The sequence below is a fragment of the Trichomonas vaginalis genome, chromosome IV (genome assembly GCF_026262505.1).
Source record: "Trichomonas vaginalis G3 chromosome IV, whole genome shotgun sequence".
Taxonomy (NCBI): domain Eukaryota; phylum Parabasalia; order Trichomonadida; family Trichomonadidae; genus Trichomonas; species Trichomonas vaginalis.
The window spans coordinates 3,199,844-3,214,647 of NC_067206.1; the positions used below are offsets into that span (position 1 = coordinate 3,199,844).

A 14,804-nucleotide genomic window follows, 5' to 3' on the forward strand; every position below is an offset into this window, starting at 1 on the left:
ACTTCTTCCAAGTCTGGCTTAGGTAGTAAGATCTGATCTTTGCTCACTAAGTTAGAAAAGAGCTCTTTGTCTTGTCTAAGAAGTATCTTCTGGTATATACTAAGTAAATACTCTTCTACACCAATCCTCGATGAAGTCTCCACAGATCTCGATGAGGTCAGGTTGGAAGTTAATGGACTTAAAGGAGGAGGATACATTGGTGCTTCTGAGTTCGTAGTTGTTTCCTCTTTTTTTATCTCTGTTGGAGCATCACTTACTGTACCAGATGGATAGTTCTTTATCACAATGTTATTAGTTGTTCTTGAATCAACATTGCTTGTTGGTTCAATTGGAAGATTAGCTGCACCATAAAGAATTGACTTCGATCTCATTTGTTATGAGTAAAAATTGTTTTATTCTCATATAAATGACGAACATTAACCCAGAGAACAACACAGAATATACTGCAACAGGAGTTGTTTACAATGATCTAGATCAGATCGTCCAACTCAAAGCCCCAAGAGGAAGGAATTTAATAAGACAACCTCCACCAAAGATATATGTTGATGATGGTAGTAATGGGTTCAACTTAGTGTATCATTACTCATATCCTCAATATGCAAAAATTGGGTCTACCCCAAACGTGACAAACCATTATATGAACCTTTATGATGAAGCAAGGTTTCATGCACCAACGAAGAAAGAACCTGATGCTTCAAGATTACATGAATTCGCAGACCATGATGGTTATAGCGATTACTCAATGCCTGTAAGACTTTAACGTTAATAAAAAATGACTGTTGGTAAACAAGAAAAAACTTTAATACAAGAGGATTTGATGCTACCAATATATTCAACTGATATGGGAGCTTATCAATTCGATACATTTGAGAATCCTGGTGGAACACCACCATATTTTCTTTTGTTCATCAATGTAAACAGTAGAAAAGGTTATGCGTTCCCAATGAGTGAAAAGAACTCAAACAATGTTCTAAGTGCAATGCAGAAGTTCATTTCACAAGCTACAGGTGAAATGAAGCCTACAATACTTACTAGTGATGAAGACCCAGCTTATACGACACAAAATGTTCGAGATCTGTTGGTCAGTCATAACATTGAGCACATGACGACACAGAAATACAATCATAACATACTAGGTATTATTAATAGGTTCTGTAGAACTATTAGAACTATGTTACATATGAAGTTAAACCTCAAAGAAGGTGATAAAACACCACCTTTCACTGCAGATACAATGAGACAAATTATTAATGACTACAACACTGAATATCATTCAAGCACACAACAAAAGCCTGATGATTTCACAGAAAAGGATAATGAGGAATATATAAAGAAGCAAAGATTGAAAGAAGAGTATGTCAGAAAAAATAACCTTTATAACTTAAGACCTGGTCAAAAAGTTCAAGTCATAGTTGAACCAAGAACATGGGGTAAAGGTAACCAACAAAGAAGACATCTTGATCCTTCTTATTATACAGTTGATTCAGTTGATACAAGTGCATACTTGTTAAGAGCAAAAGATGGAAGTGTTGCAAGATATCCACGTTATCAGATATGGACAAAAATAGAGCATGGATTAAAGCAAGGAGAAACTTTAGATCAAGGAAGACACGGTGCTGTTAAAAGTATTGATGGTCATGAACTTGTCGGTAATGATGTAAAGTATGATGTTACGTTTGAGAACGAAAATACAGGAAAAGTGACAGGTAGAGGTATGCGTGAAGGTAATCCAAACAGGTTGTCACAAATGGAAGTACAGTATTGGAGGAAAAATATTAATGAAGGTCATGTTAAAGATATGCCTAGTTTTCTTGAGAAGTATCGTGGGTTTCGAGTTTAGCTTGTAAGTCCTTTATTTTTGTTTCATACAATGAGATCTTCCTTCTGATCTGTTCATCATTGAGAGGTTGCTTGACTTTACGGAACTGTACACGTCCGTCTTTCATTGTATGTACATAATATCCATCAGGAACCTTACCATCTTTTATATATTCAGTTAACCACTTTTGTTTAGTTGATGCTTTAATGACTTGACTCATTTCTTACTGGATAAATTTTTATGTTTTTTATCTTTTGACGATTTTTTCTTATCCTTATCTTTCTTCTTGTCCTTGTCTTCTTTTTGTTTTCCTTCTTTGTTTGTCCTTCTTGGACTTCTCTGCTGCAGGTGGTGTTGGATTCTGTTTGACTTTAGCACTTGGGTCAGGACCTTGTCTTGAGACTTAGATATAGATTGTTTAGGAGCTGCTGCTTGTTTAGTTGCTTCAGCTTGTTGTTTAGCTAATTCAGCAGCTTGTTTATCATTCTCTTCTATTTCCTTTGCACCAGTTGCGACTTCATTCTTGAACTTTTGGAGATTCTCAGCAGCATCCATTACCTTATTCGCTCCTTTAAACAATCCATAAAATTTCTGCCATGGTGATACTGAAGGTATATTTCCACCAATTGCTGGAGGAACTGATGCTTCAGGAGTTGGTGTTGGAGTTTTGTCTGAATTGAGATGCTTTTCTGCTTCAAGAACTTGTGTAGTATTTTTCTCCAGGTATGCTTTTGCAACCTCCTTAACTTCTGGACGTTCATTATTTACATCCTGTCTTGGTGTTGATGTTTCAGTAGCGTTTTCCTGAGTTACATTAACAACAGGTTGCTCAACTGCTGAAACATTAGCTGCTTCAGTAATGTTATGAGTAGTTGAAACATTTCCTGATATACCTTCTCCTGTTGGAACTCTTGGAGCAATTGTTGTGATGTTCGCCATTGCAGGAGTTGGCGTTGGAGTTTCTTTCTTTGGTTCTGCTGATGGAGATGGAGTTGGAGTAGGAGTGTCATCAATCTTTCTGTCAGCTTTCGTCGTTTGCGTTGTAGTATTTGTTGTTTCATTACCATATTTTGCTCTTAGTCTGGTAAGCTCTAACTTCATATGTTCTTCAGGATATGCATACTTATTATATTCACCCTTAATATTCTTTTTCCATTCATCGTATTTATCATCTACTGATTTCTTATTTGATGCTAGTCCGTTTACAGCCAATTCATCAGTACCGTTATCAGTAGTCTGGTTATATAAAAGATTAGCAGCTGATCTAATTGTGTAATCCGTAAGATTACCAAAACGCTCTATTGTACCTAATGTTGTGTTCTTCAGTTCCTTTCCAATTCCTTGTGCAGCATCTTTGACTAAATCAGCACCCCATGCACCAAATCGTCTCACAGGAACCGCTATTGATGGTGTTGGTGAAGGAGACGGAGATGGCGATGGAGTTGGTATTGGTGAAGGAGATGGAGATGGCGATGGAGTTGGTGATGGTGAAGGAGATGGAGATGGAGTTGGTGATGGTGTTGCTGCTGCTTTCGCCTTTCTATCAGCTTCTTCCTTAGCCTTTCTATCTGCTTCTTCTTTCGCCTTTCGTTCAGCTTCTTCCTTAGCCTTACGAGCTTTTTCTTTCTTCTTAAGCTCCTCTAGTTCTTTACGTTCAGCTTCTTCTTTCGCCTTTCGTTCAGCTTCTTCCTTAGCCTTACGAGCTTTTTCTTCATAATATTTTGTATACTTATCATCAGCCCAATTACCAAGTGATTTGGCACCTGTTAGTATTCCATTTGCGGTTGATGTTGCTGTTCTTCCGAGCCATCCCCCTACCGCTGAAGCACCATTGCCAATAGCACTACCAGCATTTAAAATTCCACGACCAATCCATATCCCTGGTTTTGCCTTTGTATTAAGAGTAAGAAATTCTTCCTTCCTATCTTCAGGTGTAGGATTTGTAACAGTTCTTACAGTATCAACAACAGTGTCAACACCGGTTCCAATAGCACTACCAACAGTTGTTGCACCAGTTAGAATACCATGGATAACTAAATCAGTAGCTCTTGAGACAACATTATCACTCGAGGCTTTCTCTGCTGGATAGTTTGATCCTTGGTAAGTTCCTGGACCACCTCTATTTGAAGCTTCTCCTTCAACTATTTTCTTCTCTTCTTGTGCTTGTTCTCTGGCAACACTCAATGCACGTTCTTGTCTTTGAATGTTGTCTTTCTTTAACATGTAACCACCAAGTGTCTGTGATGGTGTGTTTTTATCTAGTGCAGCATCAATTGCAGCCTTTTCTTTTCGCTTTTCTTCGTCTAACCAATTTTGAATAGATTCTGCATCAGTTGGTTCAGCTGGAGTTGGAGATGGTGTCGGAGCTACTGTAGGTTCTGGAGTTGGTTCAACAGTCGGTGAAGGTGTTGGTGCCTTTGTGATTCTTGGAGTTGGCTCTGGTGTTCTAATAGGTGAAGCTGTTGGTGTATTAGCTCTTTTAAGAACCTGTGATCTTTCCGCTTGATTTGAATCAGATACTGGGTTAGTTGTACTAGGATGTGATACAGGAGTTATTTTTGGTGTAGGTGTTGGTTTATTTAATGTTATACCATGACTACTCGACATTGGTGGAGGACCTGCGTGAGCAGTTGGTGTCAGAGTTGGCGTTGGAGCTACTGTAGGAGTTGGTGTTGGAGCTACTGTAGGAGTAGGTGTAGGAGTTGGTGTTGGAGCTACTGTAGGAGTGGTAGTAGTGTAGGAGTTGGTGTTGGAGTCGACATTTGTTTTAACCTCTCATTATACCAATTCTCCAAATAATAAGCCTCACCCATTAAGTTACTCTGTCTTTGTTTTATAGAAAATTCACCTAACAGTAATTCATCATGAATTATTTTCTGCAGCTTTGTCGTGTTTTCTAACTCCTTCATTAGAACACTCGATGTATTCGCCAATCCTCTATATTCCTTAATCATCTTATCTAGTTTGTTCATATTTGGTACTTCCTTTTTCCTCTCAGCGTTAATCTCTCTAGATCGTTTCTCCAATTCTTCAACTACTTTGTAAAGCTTATTTATCTTGACATGTGATTCCTTTACTTCTCCAGTCCTTGGATCCTTAGGTTCCTTGTATTTAGCTAATTTCGTCTCTATATATCTTCGTTTAGCGTCATATCCAGGATCACTGGTTCGTAAAGGATGTGAAGGTGGACGAAAATAAGGTATGTAGAAATCTGGATCATCATTAATAGAAGAATGTACTTTAAAGTTACGAACCGCGTCTGTAAAAGGGTCTCTACCACGTGGTGTATATGTTGATGTAATCAAAAAGCCTTCTCTTCTCATTGGGAAATTAATACGACCTTTTTGAACATATTCTTTCTCAAAGTATTGCCTAGCATTGTAATCAAAAGCAAGATCATTATATATATCGCGCAAAAAATCAAATGTATGCTGCTTGAACTTTTGATCGCTAATTATGGTACGAATTATCGGACGTTCATTCTCCCATTTCTTAACTCGTTCATCAATGAGTTTCCTCTCTTGTTCACTCATTTAAACCTCATAAAAATATATTATCTGCGTATAGTGCCACTAATAGCATTAATCCATGGCATGTCTGATAGTACACGTACTGACTGAACTAATGGCTTATGATTGTTCCAAATAGCTCCTCCAATGTATGCGTTATACTTATTGTTGTCAATAGTTTGTTGAGGTTGAACTATAGGTGTTTCAACAGGCTTGTCTCTACTGAAGTCACCACCAAGAGCTTTATTGAATGCTTTAAGATTCTTCGTTAATGCATTATCTTCACCTAATGTAGTTTTTGCAATTCTTTCACCAAGACTACCGATAACACCACCGACTTGACCAACTTGAGGGAAAAGTTTGTTAGCAATGTTAAATCCAGCACCTATTACAAGACCAGGATTTTTTTTCACCATACCCCATCCAGCTTTAACATAATCGCCAAAACCCATTTATTTCTTCTTAAAATAATGTCATCTTTTGTTGCTTAACTTCTTTAAAGTCCGTCTTTCCTGCAACTATATGAACTTCCATATATGAACGAGGTGTTGGTAGCTCTTTGTATTTGTTCCATAACTCTTCCCAATCTTCTGTTGCTCCTGACTGTTCAATCATTGACTGAAAGTCTCTCATAGAATAACCTTGAAAGATAACGAAGTCAGTGCATAGTCTCTTAATGTTTAAACATATATGTCTCCATGTTTGACACATGATGACAACAGTATAGTTATAATGTCTGACCTTAGTGATGAAGTTCGCTAATGGTGAACGTGGGTCATTCAATAAGTCATGACCACCATAATCGTCTAACACTAATAGAGAATTACTGGGATACTTTGTGAAAGGATATTTGTTCAACTTCTTTACAACATATATTGCAATCTTCTTATACTCAAACTTTCCATCAGGTTTCCTTAGTTGATGCTTTGTTAAGATGTGTTCCATCTCCTCTGAAATTTTTTCGAACTTACTTTGAACGAACTCAACAATAGCGTAATACTTTGCTTTCATCTTAACGTTCTTCATTAAATAAGGCATAAGTTCTTTATCATCCTTTTTCAGTACTGGTGCTTTAACTTGACTCATAAATGTCTTCGCTGTTTTATCCATTGTTCCTGATGTTGCTGAGATAACTATTGAGTCATAATATGGAGTATTAGTGAAGCGGTCTGTTATCATTATATGACGAATAACACCATATGTCTTACCTGAACCCATCTTACCGCAGTAGAAATAAACACCATTAGTACAAAATGGATAATCATCAGAAAATGGCATAATGAGTGCATTGTTTAGTTCTTTACTATTCTTACGTGCTCCATCATGAAGAATCTTATCTACTTGATTAATAACTTTCTCCATCTTTTAGTTACATATAAAATGTCTAAATATGCTGGATTATACTATGAACATGTTATGACTGATGGCACGATAAGTGGTAATACAGTCTCATATAAATTACCGAGAGACTTCATTGAATATCCTGCGTCAAAAGCTCTTGAGATAAGAAAGATAAGTCTTGAGCATCCAGACTTTGAGTTTCTTGCTATTCCATTAGAAATGACAGATTCATCAAAATCAGTGAAAAAAAGGTTTGACATGAGATATTACATAAAACCCAACATGACTACACAGGAGTTGAATGAAGGTCTTATGGAAAAAATGACTGAGGCAAGTAGAGAATTTGTTGATTGTTACTATGATTCAAATGAAAATAAATTGAATGTATTAAGAAAAGGTACATCACCAATCATAACATTACCTTCATACAGTAGTATAGAAAAAAATGCCTTGAATTATAAATATGACATGTCCCTAGGAGATGTGTTGGATTTCATCACTGCATTATTAGAAACCACTGAAACAGACACAACATCAAGAAAACCAGATCTTGTTTGGGAAGATGACCATGGTAGAACATTCACGCAAAAAGTAATTCCATCGAAAGCAAAATTTTTAGACTTATGGGAAAAAAATATATCTCGCGAATGCATGTATATTATAGTTTTACCATAGCAGATTTCACTGACGAAAATGATAAAGATAAAAAAACATATAAGTACTTTGATGAGCTTTTCATAACTATAGCGAATATCAGGTTTATCCTTGAACGAAAGGGCAAACCAACATATAAATTTGTCGGTTATCAGATAAAAATAAATCCTCTCCTTGAGCCTTTAGTAACGTTGAGTAATATTGCTCATGATAACAAACAATTTATATGTAATGTGAATGAACAGCTTGTGCCACCAAAATTTTACGATATCACTGGTTATAAAGATGCACTCGTGTTTGAGTTTTATAAGCGCTTTTCATTCAAAAGAGTTGAAGAATCAACTGATGGTCAAAAAAAGGAATATTATGTAAAAGAACCATATGAAATTCCTAAAGACTCTAATATAATGGTTGAACTTATATTAATGTCTGGTACTCAATCTCAACATAAATAGTTTACGTGACAGAAATTTTTGACACGTAAAGTTTACATTTTAATGGAAGCGAACAAAGCCAAGGATGATGTTAATTCGTCATCCTCAGAAGAAGAGGAAATACCCATGGCTGCAAAGAGAGAGGGCAAGATCAAGATCCTCGATCCCCACAAACAGACAGCAAAGAAGACCGGACCTCCTGCTACTCCAAGAGAGCTACGTTTAATCAAGACCAGCCACAAGTATTTGAAGCGGCTGGAGGAGTCAAACGTAGCTCTCGAGGAACTAAAGCAGCAGATCACAAAGCAGGCGGAGGAACTACAACAGAAGAATGAGTTCATAACATTACTCAAGACCAAGCTCGACTACAAAGATGAAGAGATCTCTGATCTCAGATCTCGAGTTGATCAGTTGGGAAGGCAGTCTGATATGTGGCACGAACGCTTCATTACTGCAAACTCATCATACAAAGAATTGAAGCACGCAGTCTGGCGCCTTGGTAACTTCTAAAGATCCCCACAAACAGTTAAGAATAAACACTTAATTTATACTCAAACATATCTTTTTACACTCATATATAACACTCACATAGTAATAGTTCATATAACACATATACTCAGATCGTGATCTTTGTGATCACGATCATATGAACGTTTATTTTTACACATATATGCGTACATATGTGCACCCGTATAGTGTCACTTTTATATTGTGCTGGTGACTGTAGCTGTAGGCTACAGGCGACGCACAATGTATACTGTACTTTCAATGTTGTCTTGTTTTCTTCATATGACTTTAATAGATTGATTTTTAATGATTATCCAGAAATAAACGTACAAATTGTAAAATATTCAAAAATTGAGAGACATCATCAAACCAGTAGTAAAATATGATAAAATTCGTTGTTGGTGTCAACAGACTAAATTTTCTTTGTGAGAAAAAAAAATCAGATAAAATTTTAAATGGGTAACGAAGGAAGTATTGTAAATCCCTATCCAACAGCATTTGGATATGTTGCTCCTGATGAATATGCTCCAATGAATGGATATAGATCTGATATTGGGGATGATTCCGTAGTTCAGCCAATTTCTTCCTGTGCTGTCGTTCATAATCCAACTTTATTAAAAGGATGGGTCCAAGCTATTTGGAGTTTGGTCAACCCTGTTGGAGAAAGTCCCTCTCCACGCGCATCTCATTTCTCTGTTTATGATCCTGAAAAAGATCGGCTATACATTGGTTATGGACTTGGAGTAGAAAATCAACCATTGAATGATGTTTGGGCATTTGATTTCAAACTTAACAGGTGGGCGCGCCTACCAGTACATGGCGAAGAGATCTCACCAAGATCTGGTTGTCGTGCTGCATTACTTGCTCATTACATTGTTGTTTTCGGAGGATATGCTGACAAGCAATATCTTTCTGATTTTCATATTATCAATCTTGAAACTTTCGAAATTAGTCGTCCGCAATTTTCCGGCCCAATACCAATTCCTCGTACTGCACCACTTGTTGAAACATTTGGAAATAAAGTATTCATATGGGGCGGATACAACGGTGATTATATTACAGATCTTTCGATTCTTGATACAGCAGCAAAATGTTGGACCAATGCTGCCTTAGATGTTAAAGGAAGAACAGGTTTTTCACATGTTAGAATCGGTAATAAATGCTATATTCATGGCGGTTCACGTGAAGAAAATGCCGAAATGATGATTTTGAATCTTGAAACTGGAGAAGTGGGAAGAATTGAACCGCGTGGTATTAAGGTTAATACAAGAACAATCAGTTCCTCTTTGGTTCAAGCTGGACCAGTTTTAATTTTGATCGGTGGAAGATCCAATGAGAAATACTCGCACGTTTACGCTTTTCATCTTGAAAGGCAATACTGGATGTTCTTCCATATCGCGCCAGATGGAGAAACAGTTTCAACAGCAGATGGAAATGTTGATGACAATGGTCTATTCCAATTGCCCAGAAACGTTTCCACATCACTTGTATATCAAGAAAACACGAGGACTATCTACGGCTTTCTTGGTCAGCCGTTGAAAGATCCTCCACCAATTTTCATGCTAAGCGTTGGACAGTCAATTGCTGTCATCAATCATCAAGATGATATGCTTAAGATGCTTAGCTTTAATTAGTATATATGATTATTTTTAATATTATTAAATTAGATTATTGTTCAATTTGCTTAGTTTTAAATTCAGTAACTCAAATAAAGTAATGATATTATTATGAAAGGTCAATTATGTACAAGTAAAATAGCAATAATTAGAACGGAAATACTGAAGAAAACTAAAAAAAAAAAGAAAAATTGAAATTAATCCGAAACTATATAAACATTACTAGGTAAGCACTTAAATTTATAAGTATTAAAAGAGGTTTTCCTACTCTAAAAGTCTGATATTACATTTTTACTGAATATATTCAATATTATATATCTATATTTTGTATTCTTTAAATAATACTATCTTTCTTTGTTTGTGTAATAATGTTTCCGAGTATTCACATTTTTACTGACAGTTTGGTATATCGTGAAATAGAATTCTAAAAGTAAAAAGTTACTAATGAAATTGTATCGACAGGAAAGTTCAAAATTTCTATTTCAGTATTTTCATTGCATGAATTGTTATAACTTCCTTGAAATACTTAAAAAATGGTAAGAAGCTTTTGAAGTTCACAAATTCTGTCTCTAAATGGCTGTGTAGCTTAGAAAATTTAATTGCATAAGAATATTTACTGAAAGCAAATATATTAGAGTGAATGATAATGAAAAGTAGTAATAGTTCCTTTATTGAAGCGTCTTTTGACTATATTCTGCTACCTTTGCATCATGAACGAGCTCTTGCGAAGTTACAGTTTTCGAAATTTTTTGCATTTCTTGAATTATAACATTATTTTTCTTGAAGTTTATGAAGTAAAATTATTTTTCATGATTTTTTTGGAAAAATAAGGTTAAAAATAAGTAATTTCGTTTTCTAGATACATTTAACTGGTTTTCAAAGATAATAATACTACAATACTTTTCTATTTTTAATATGTTAATGATATCTTATTGTTAATCATCTAATTGTCTAAAAAATTTTATTTTTTTTAGGAATCATGTTTCAAGCCTCCATATCTTAAATATGATATTACTAAGCATTAATCATAAAATTTAACACATGCGTATATTACATTCGATTTCAATTTTCCCTAAATATTAAAATAAATAGATAATAAAAGATTTTTTACTAAACATAATTGAATAAGATGTGGCCATAATGGTGGGTATACACAATATCATTGGTCAATAATAGTATCTGATACTATTATCTTGCGAATGAATTGTAATTGATAGAAATATATGATCGATATCATAAAATTATAGATGTAATCAATACGCATTTAAAAATATCATTGAAGCACATTCAATTAAAAAGTTTTATGTTAGGTGAATAAAACGGGAACAATTTAAAAAAGGTATACATGAATAAATGAATCGGAAATGACCAATTCGCAATTGTTCAAGTAAGGTGATGCTCAAGCTTGGTAAATAATGATTAATTGATTAAAGATTGTTTGAATGAAGGTAACTTGATTATAGTCATAGATATAAAATCATATCTATAGGATCTGGATTAACCATTAATGATAGTAGATCTTTTATGAATTGATAGTTCTTAGATAAAAAAGAAGAATAGGCAGAATTGACACTTTGTTTAAATCAGAAAATAAAAATCATGGTCCCGCCAGGAGTCGAACCTGGATTTCGGGATTCAAAGTCCCAAGTGATAACCGCTACACTACGGGACCAACACATTAAGTTTTGAAATTAAATGTTGGAGAGCGATTTTTAATTCCAACATCTTTGTACGCAAATTTATCAGTCAATTTTTTTAAAAATATATTGGGAAATCTCTTTTGCTATGTTTGTGCTCATATCATTTCCTCATTTTCAAACTTTTTCAAATTTTACATCAACTTTTTATCCATTTTTTTCTCAACATAACAAGTTCCTATTTCCAAAAACTAATCCACTATTCGTTTTCCCATACTCATTAATGAGATTACCATTGCAAATGCTGCAAAATATTGCTGAATTCTTAATATCGTTTAACAAAAAGTGCTTTATTTGACTTTTAAACTTTAAATATTTCATTCCTGAAGGATGCATATTTCCATTTCATATATTTTGATCGCTCTACTGTTTTTTGAAAATAAAAATGGCGCCATAAACGTTTCCGAGTTATCATCTTATTTTTTGGTACAGTTTCTAATAACAGTAAAATTACTGTAATTTTTTTTCTTTGAATAAATTTTTTTTTCAGAGCCAATTTTATAAAAAAAGCCCAGGATCCTATGTCTGAGAACCGGAGGTCCTCTAATGCCACTGACGGTTCTAAAAGCGAAAAATCTCAGAATCAGTATCTATGGGAATTAACAAATGGCCTAGTAAAGGTCCATGATGATATAGATATTATTGATCAGAAAATTGGTAAGTCCTCAGCTCAAGATAGGTCTTTCCAAATGAATCCGAAGTCGATTTTTCCTCGTCTAGAAATCGTCTGCAAGAATTTGGATGAATATCTTACTGAGCGTCAAAATCAAACTGACAATCAAATAAAAGAAAGCAAAGAAAATCAAGCTAAATACGAAGCTACTTTAAGACAAGCTGTTAAGAAACATAACCAATTAACAAAATTATTACAAGACCGAGAACAAGCTATCGCTAGGAGCGGCGAGGAAGTTGAAAATCTTAATAACAAACTCGATGAAGCTGAAAAGAAACTCAAGGATACTCTTAACGATTTGAATCCAAAGATTGATTCTTTAACGGCTGAGAATGAAAATCTCAAGAAACAGCTTCAAGAACAGGCTCCAAAGCTTGCTGATATGGACAACTTAACAAAGAGCTTGAAGAAACTTACAAGAATGCAAGAAAAAGCAAAGCAAGAATTAGAGAACCAAAAGAAGCAAAATGCAGATCAAGAAAATAAATACAATCAAGATATTGATGCACTTAATAAAGAACTTCAAAATCAACAACAAGATTTTGAAAAACAAAAGAACGATCTCCAAGATCAATTAAAGCGTTTGCAAGATCAGCTCGATAAGCAAACTGCCGAATCTCAGCAATTGAAATCGCAAATTGAAAACAAAGATCTTGAAGGCAAAGATAAGGACTCAGAAATCGAAAAACTCAAGAAATTACTTAAAGACAAAGATAACAAGTCCAAGAATGATCTTGATGAAGCAAATGCAAATATTGATGACTTGAATAAACAGTTGGATCAATTACGCAATGCTTTAAAGGACGCCAACAAACAAAAAGCAGCCGCTCTTGATGATTTGGAGAAAGAACGCGATGCAAATTCCGATCTTAAGAACAAACTCGAAGATTCCGACAAGAAATACAAGCTTCTTGAGAACCAACAGAACCAATCCGAAGAGGGCGCAAGAAGTAAGCTCGCAGGAATGGAAGTTGAGTTTGCTAGATTACAAAAAGAAAATAATGATCTCAAGCCAAAGCTCCAGGATGAAGTCGCCAAGAACAAAGAGCTTCAAAATCAAATCGAAAACTTACAAGACCAGATTGATGAGCTTAAACGTTCTCTTGCCGAGGCTCAGAAACAAATCAAGGATAAAGAGGCAGAAATAGCCGACGTCAAGAACCAACTTCAGGGTGTCGAAGCTTCCCAGCAACAACAGAACGCTAACGCTCAAGATACTCTCAAGGATAAGGATGCAAAGATCAATGATCTCAACAACAAGCTCAAAGACAATAATAAAGCTATCAATGATCTTCAAAACCAACTCGATAATGCCAAGAACGAGCTTGAAAACCTTCGTAAACAACTCGAATCCAAGCAAAATGAGCTCAAAGATGCCGAAAAGAAGCTCAACGATGCAAAAAGAAAGAACAAAGACCTCGAGACAGAGAACGAAGCTCTCCAAGACCAAGTCGACAGCATCAATACCGACAAGGAACAACAAGGAGATGAATTGGCCAATCTTAGAAAGATGTTAAGTGACCAAACAGCCAATTTCAAGAAGAACAATGAAGACAACAAGAAGGAGAACGAGAAGGAACTTGCCAAGAAGGAAGCCGAAAACCGCGCATTGCAAAACCAGATCGACCAACTCAAGAAGTTGTTGCAAGGATCAGAAGAAGACCTAAAGAACGCTCAAAATGAGCTCCAGGCCAAAGATAAAGACCTTGCAAAGGCACAGCGCGAAAACGAACGCCTTGCTAATGCTCAGAACCAGCTCCAGAGCAATCTTGAAGAGAAGAAGAATCTCGATGACGAACTCACTGATCTCAAATCAAAGCTTGCAGCCATCGAAAACGAAAAACAGAAGGCAGAAAGAGAAAACGAAAGACTGAAGGCTATGAACGACCAATTAGAGAAGACAAGTGACGATCTCAACAAGAAACTCACAGATGAAACAAGAGAAAGAATCAAACTTGATTCACAAGCTAAAGCTGCAGACAGAGAACTTCAAACAGCTAAAGCAGCATCAGAAGAATTATCTAAGACAAACGAACAACTTGATAATTTCAACAAAGACAAAGACAACAAGATTAAAGAACTCCAAAGTAAGGTCAATGATCTTGAAAAGAAATCTAATCAACTTGACGATGCCAATTCTCGCATCAAAGAACTCGAAGATGAACTTTCTGAATCCGAAGCATCTAAAGATGATATTTCCAACAAACTCAATGATTTACAGAAGAAATCCAATGATTTGCAAAAGAAGAGTGACCAAATGAAGAAGGATTTGGATGATTCACAACAAGAAAATGCCAAGAAACAGAAAGAAAACGAAGATCTTCAGAACCAGCAACGCGATCTCGATAAGAAACTCAAAGCTGCTGAGAAGAGAATCCAAGAATTACTTGGCGAAAACTCTGATTTACATGAAACATTGGATAACATTAACACAAGTAGCATGCAACAAGGCGATGAAATGAACAAAGTCATCGCTGAACAAGCAGCTAAGATCAAAGCTTTGCAGGAAGCTGTTAATAATTCACAACCAAAGGGCGAAGATCCAAATGAATTA

At 35.5% G+C, this 14,804-nt stretch overlaps 7 protein-coding genes, 1 non-coding gene and 2 pseudogenes across 10 annotated transcripts, besides 1 other annotated feature; 5 read left to right on the plus strand and 5 right to left on the minus strand.

The window, feature by feature from the left end:
- Positions 1–8,402: part of a mobile genetic element that runs on past the window's edge.
- On the plus strand, positions 407–760 carry TVAGG3_0019700 (uncharacterized protein; the record flags this gene model as incomplete). Its single annotated transcript, XM_001305947.2, has 1 exon — positions 407–760. The coding sequence occupies one exon, from the start codon at positions 407–409 to the stop codon at positions 758–760; it is 354 nt and encodes a 117-aa protein (XP_001305948.1).
- On the plus strand, positions 773–1,840 carry TVAGG3_0019710 (integrase core domain containing protein family; the record flags this gene model as incomplete). Its single annotated transcript, XM_051220109.1, has 1 exon — positions 773–1,840. The coding sequence occupies one exon, from the start codon at positions 773–775 to the stop codon at positions 1,838–1,840; it is 1,068 nt and encodes a 355-aa protein (XP_051105095.1).
- On the minus strand, positions 2,058–5,352 carry TVAGG3_0019720 (annotated as a pseudogene). The gene has a single exon. A coding segment is annotated over exon 1 (3,295 nt).
- On the minus strand, positions 5,373–5,780 carry TVAGG3_0019730 (uncharacterized protein; the record flags this gene model as incomplete). Its single annotated transcript, XM_001305949.2, has 1 exon — positions 5,373–5,780. One exon carries the CDS (start codon positions 5,778–5,780, stop codon positions 5,373–5,375), a length of 408 nt encoding a protein of 135 aa, XP_001305950.2.
- On the minus strand, positions 5,791–5,943 carry TVAGG3_0019740 (uncharacterized protein; the record flags this gene model as incomplete). Its single annotated transcript, XM_001305950.2, has 1 exon — positions 5,791–5,943. The coding sequence occupies one exon, from the start codon at positions 5,941–5,943 to the stop codon at positions 5,791–5,793; it is 153 nt and encodes a 50-aa protein (XP_001305951.1).
- Positions 6,394–6,690, minus strand: TVAGG3_0019750 (annotated as a pseudogene). The gene has a single exon. A coding segment is annotated over exon 1 (297 nt).
- On the plus strand, positions 6,709–7,344 carry TVAGG3_0019760 (uncharacterized protein; the record flags this gene model as incomplete). Its single annotated transcript, XM_001305951.1, has 1 exon — positions 6,709–7,344. One exon carries the CDS (start codon positions 6,709–6,711, stop codon positions 7,342–7,344), a length of 636 nt encoding a protein of 211 aa, XP_001305952.1.
- Positions 7,821–8,267, plus strand: TVAGG3_0019770 (single helix bin domain-containing protein; the record flags this gene model as incomplete). Its single annotated transcript, XM_001305952.1, has 1 exon — positions 7,821–8,267. One exon carries the CDS (start codon positions 7,821–7,823, stop codon positions 8,265–8,267), a length of 447 nt encoding a protein of 148 aa, XP_001305953.1.
- Positions 8,403–8,669: 267 nt separating the features above from the next.
- TVAGG3_0019780 (nitrile biosynthetic process) lies at positions 8,670–10,071 on the plus strand (the record flags this gene model as incomplete). The annotated part of the gene is made up of 1 exon (XM_001305953.2): positions 8,720–9,898. One exon carries the CDS (start codon positions 8,720–8,722, stop codon positions 9,896–9,898), a length of 1,179 nt encoding a protein of 392 aa, XP_001305954.1.
- Positions 10,072–11,480: 1,409 nt separating this feature from the next.
- Positions 11,481–11,552, minus strand: TVAGG3_0019790. Its single transcript has one exon. It is a non-coding gene; the product is annotated as a tRNA-Gln (tRNA).
- Positions 11,553–14,804: the final 3,252 nt, after the last annotated feature.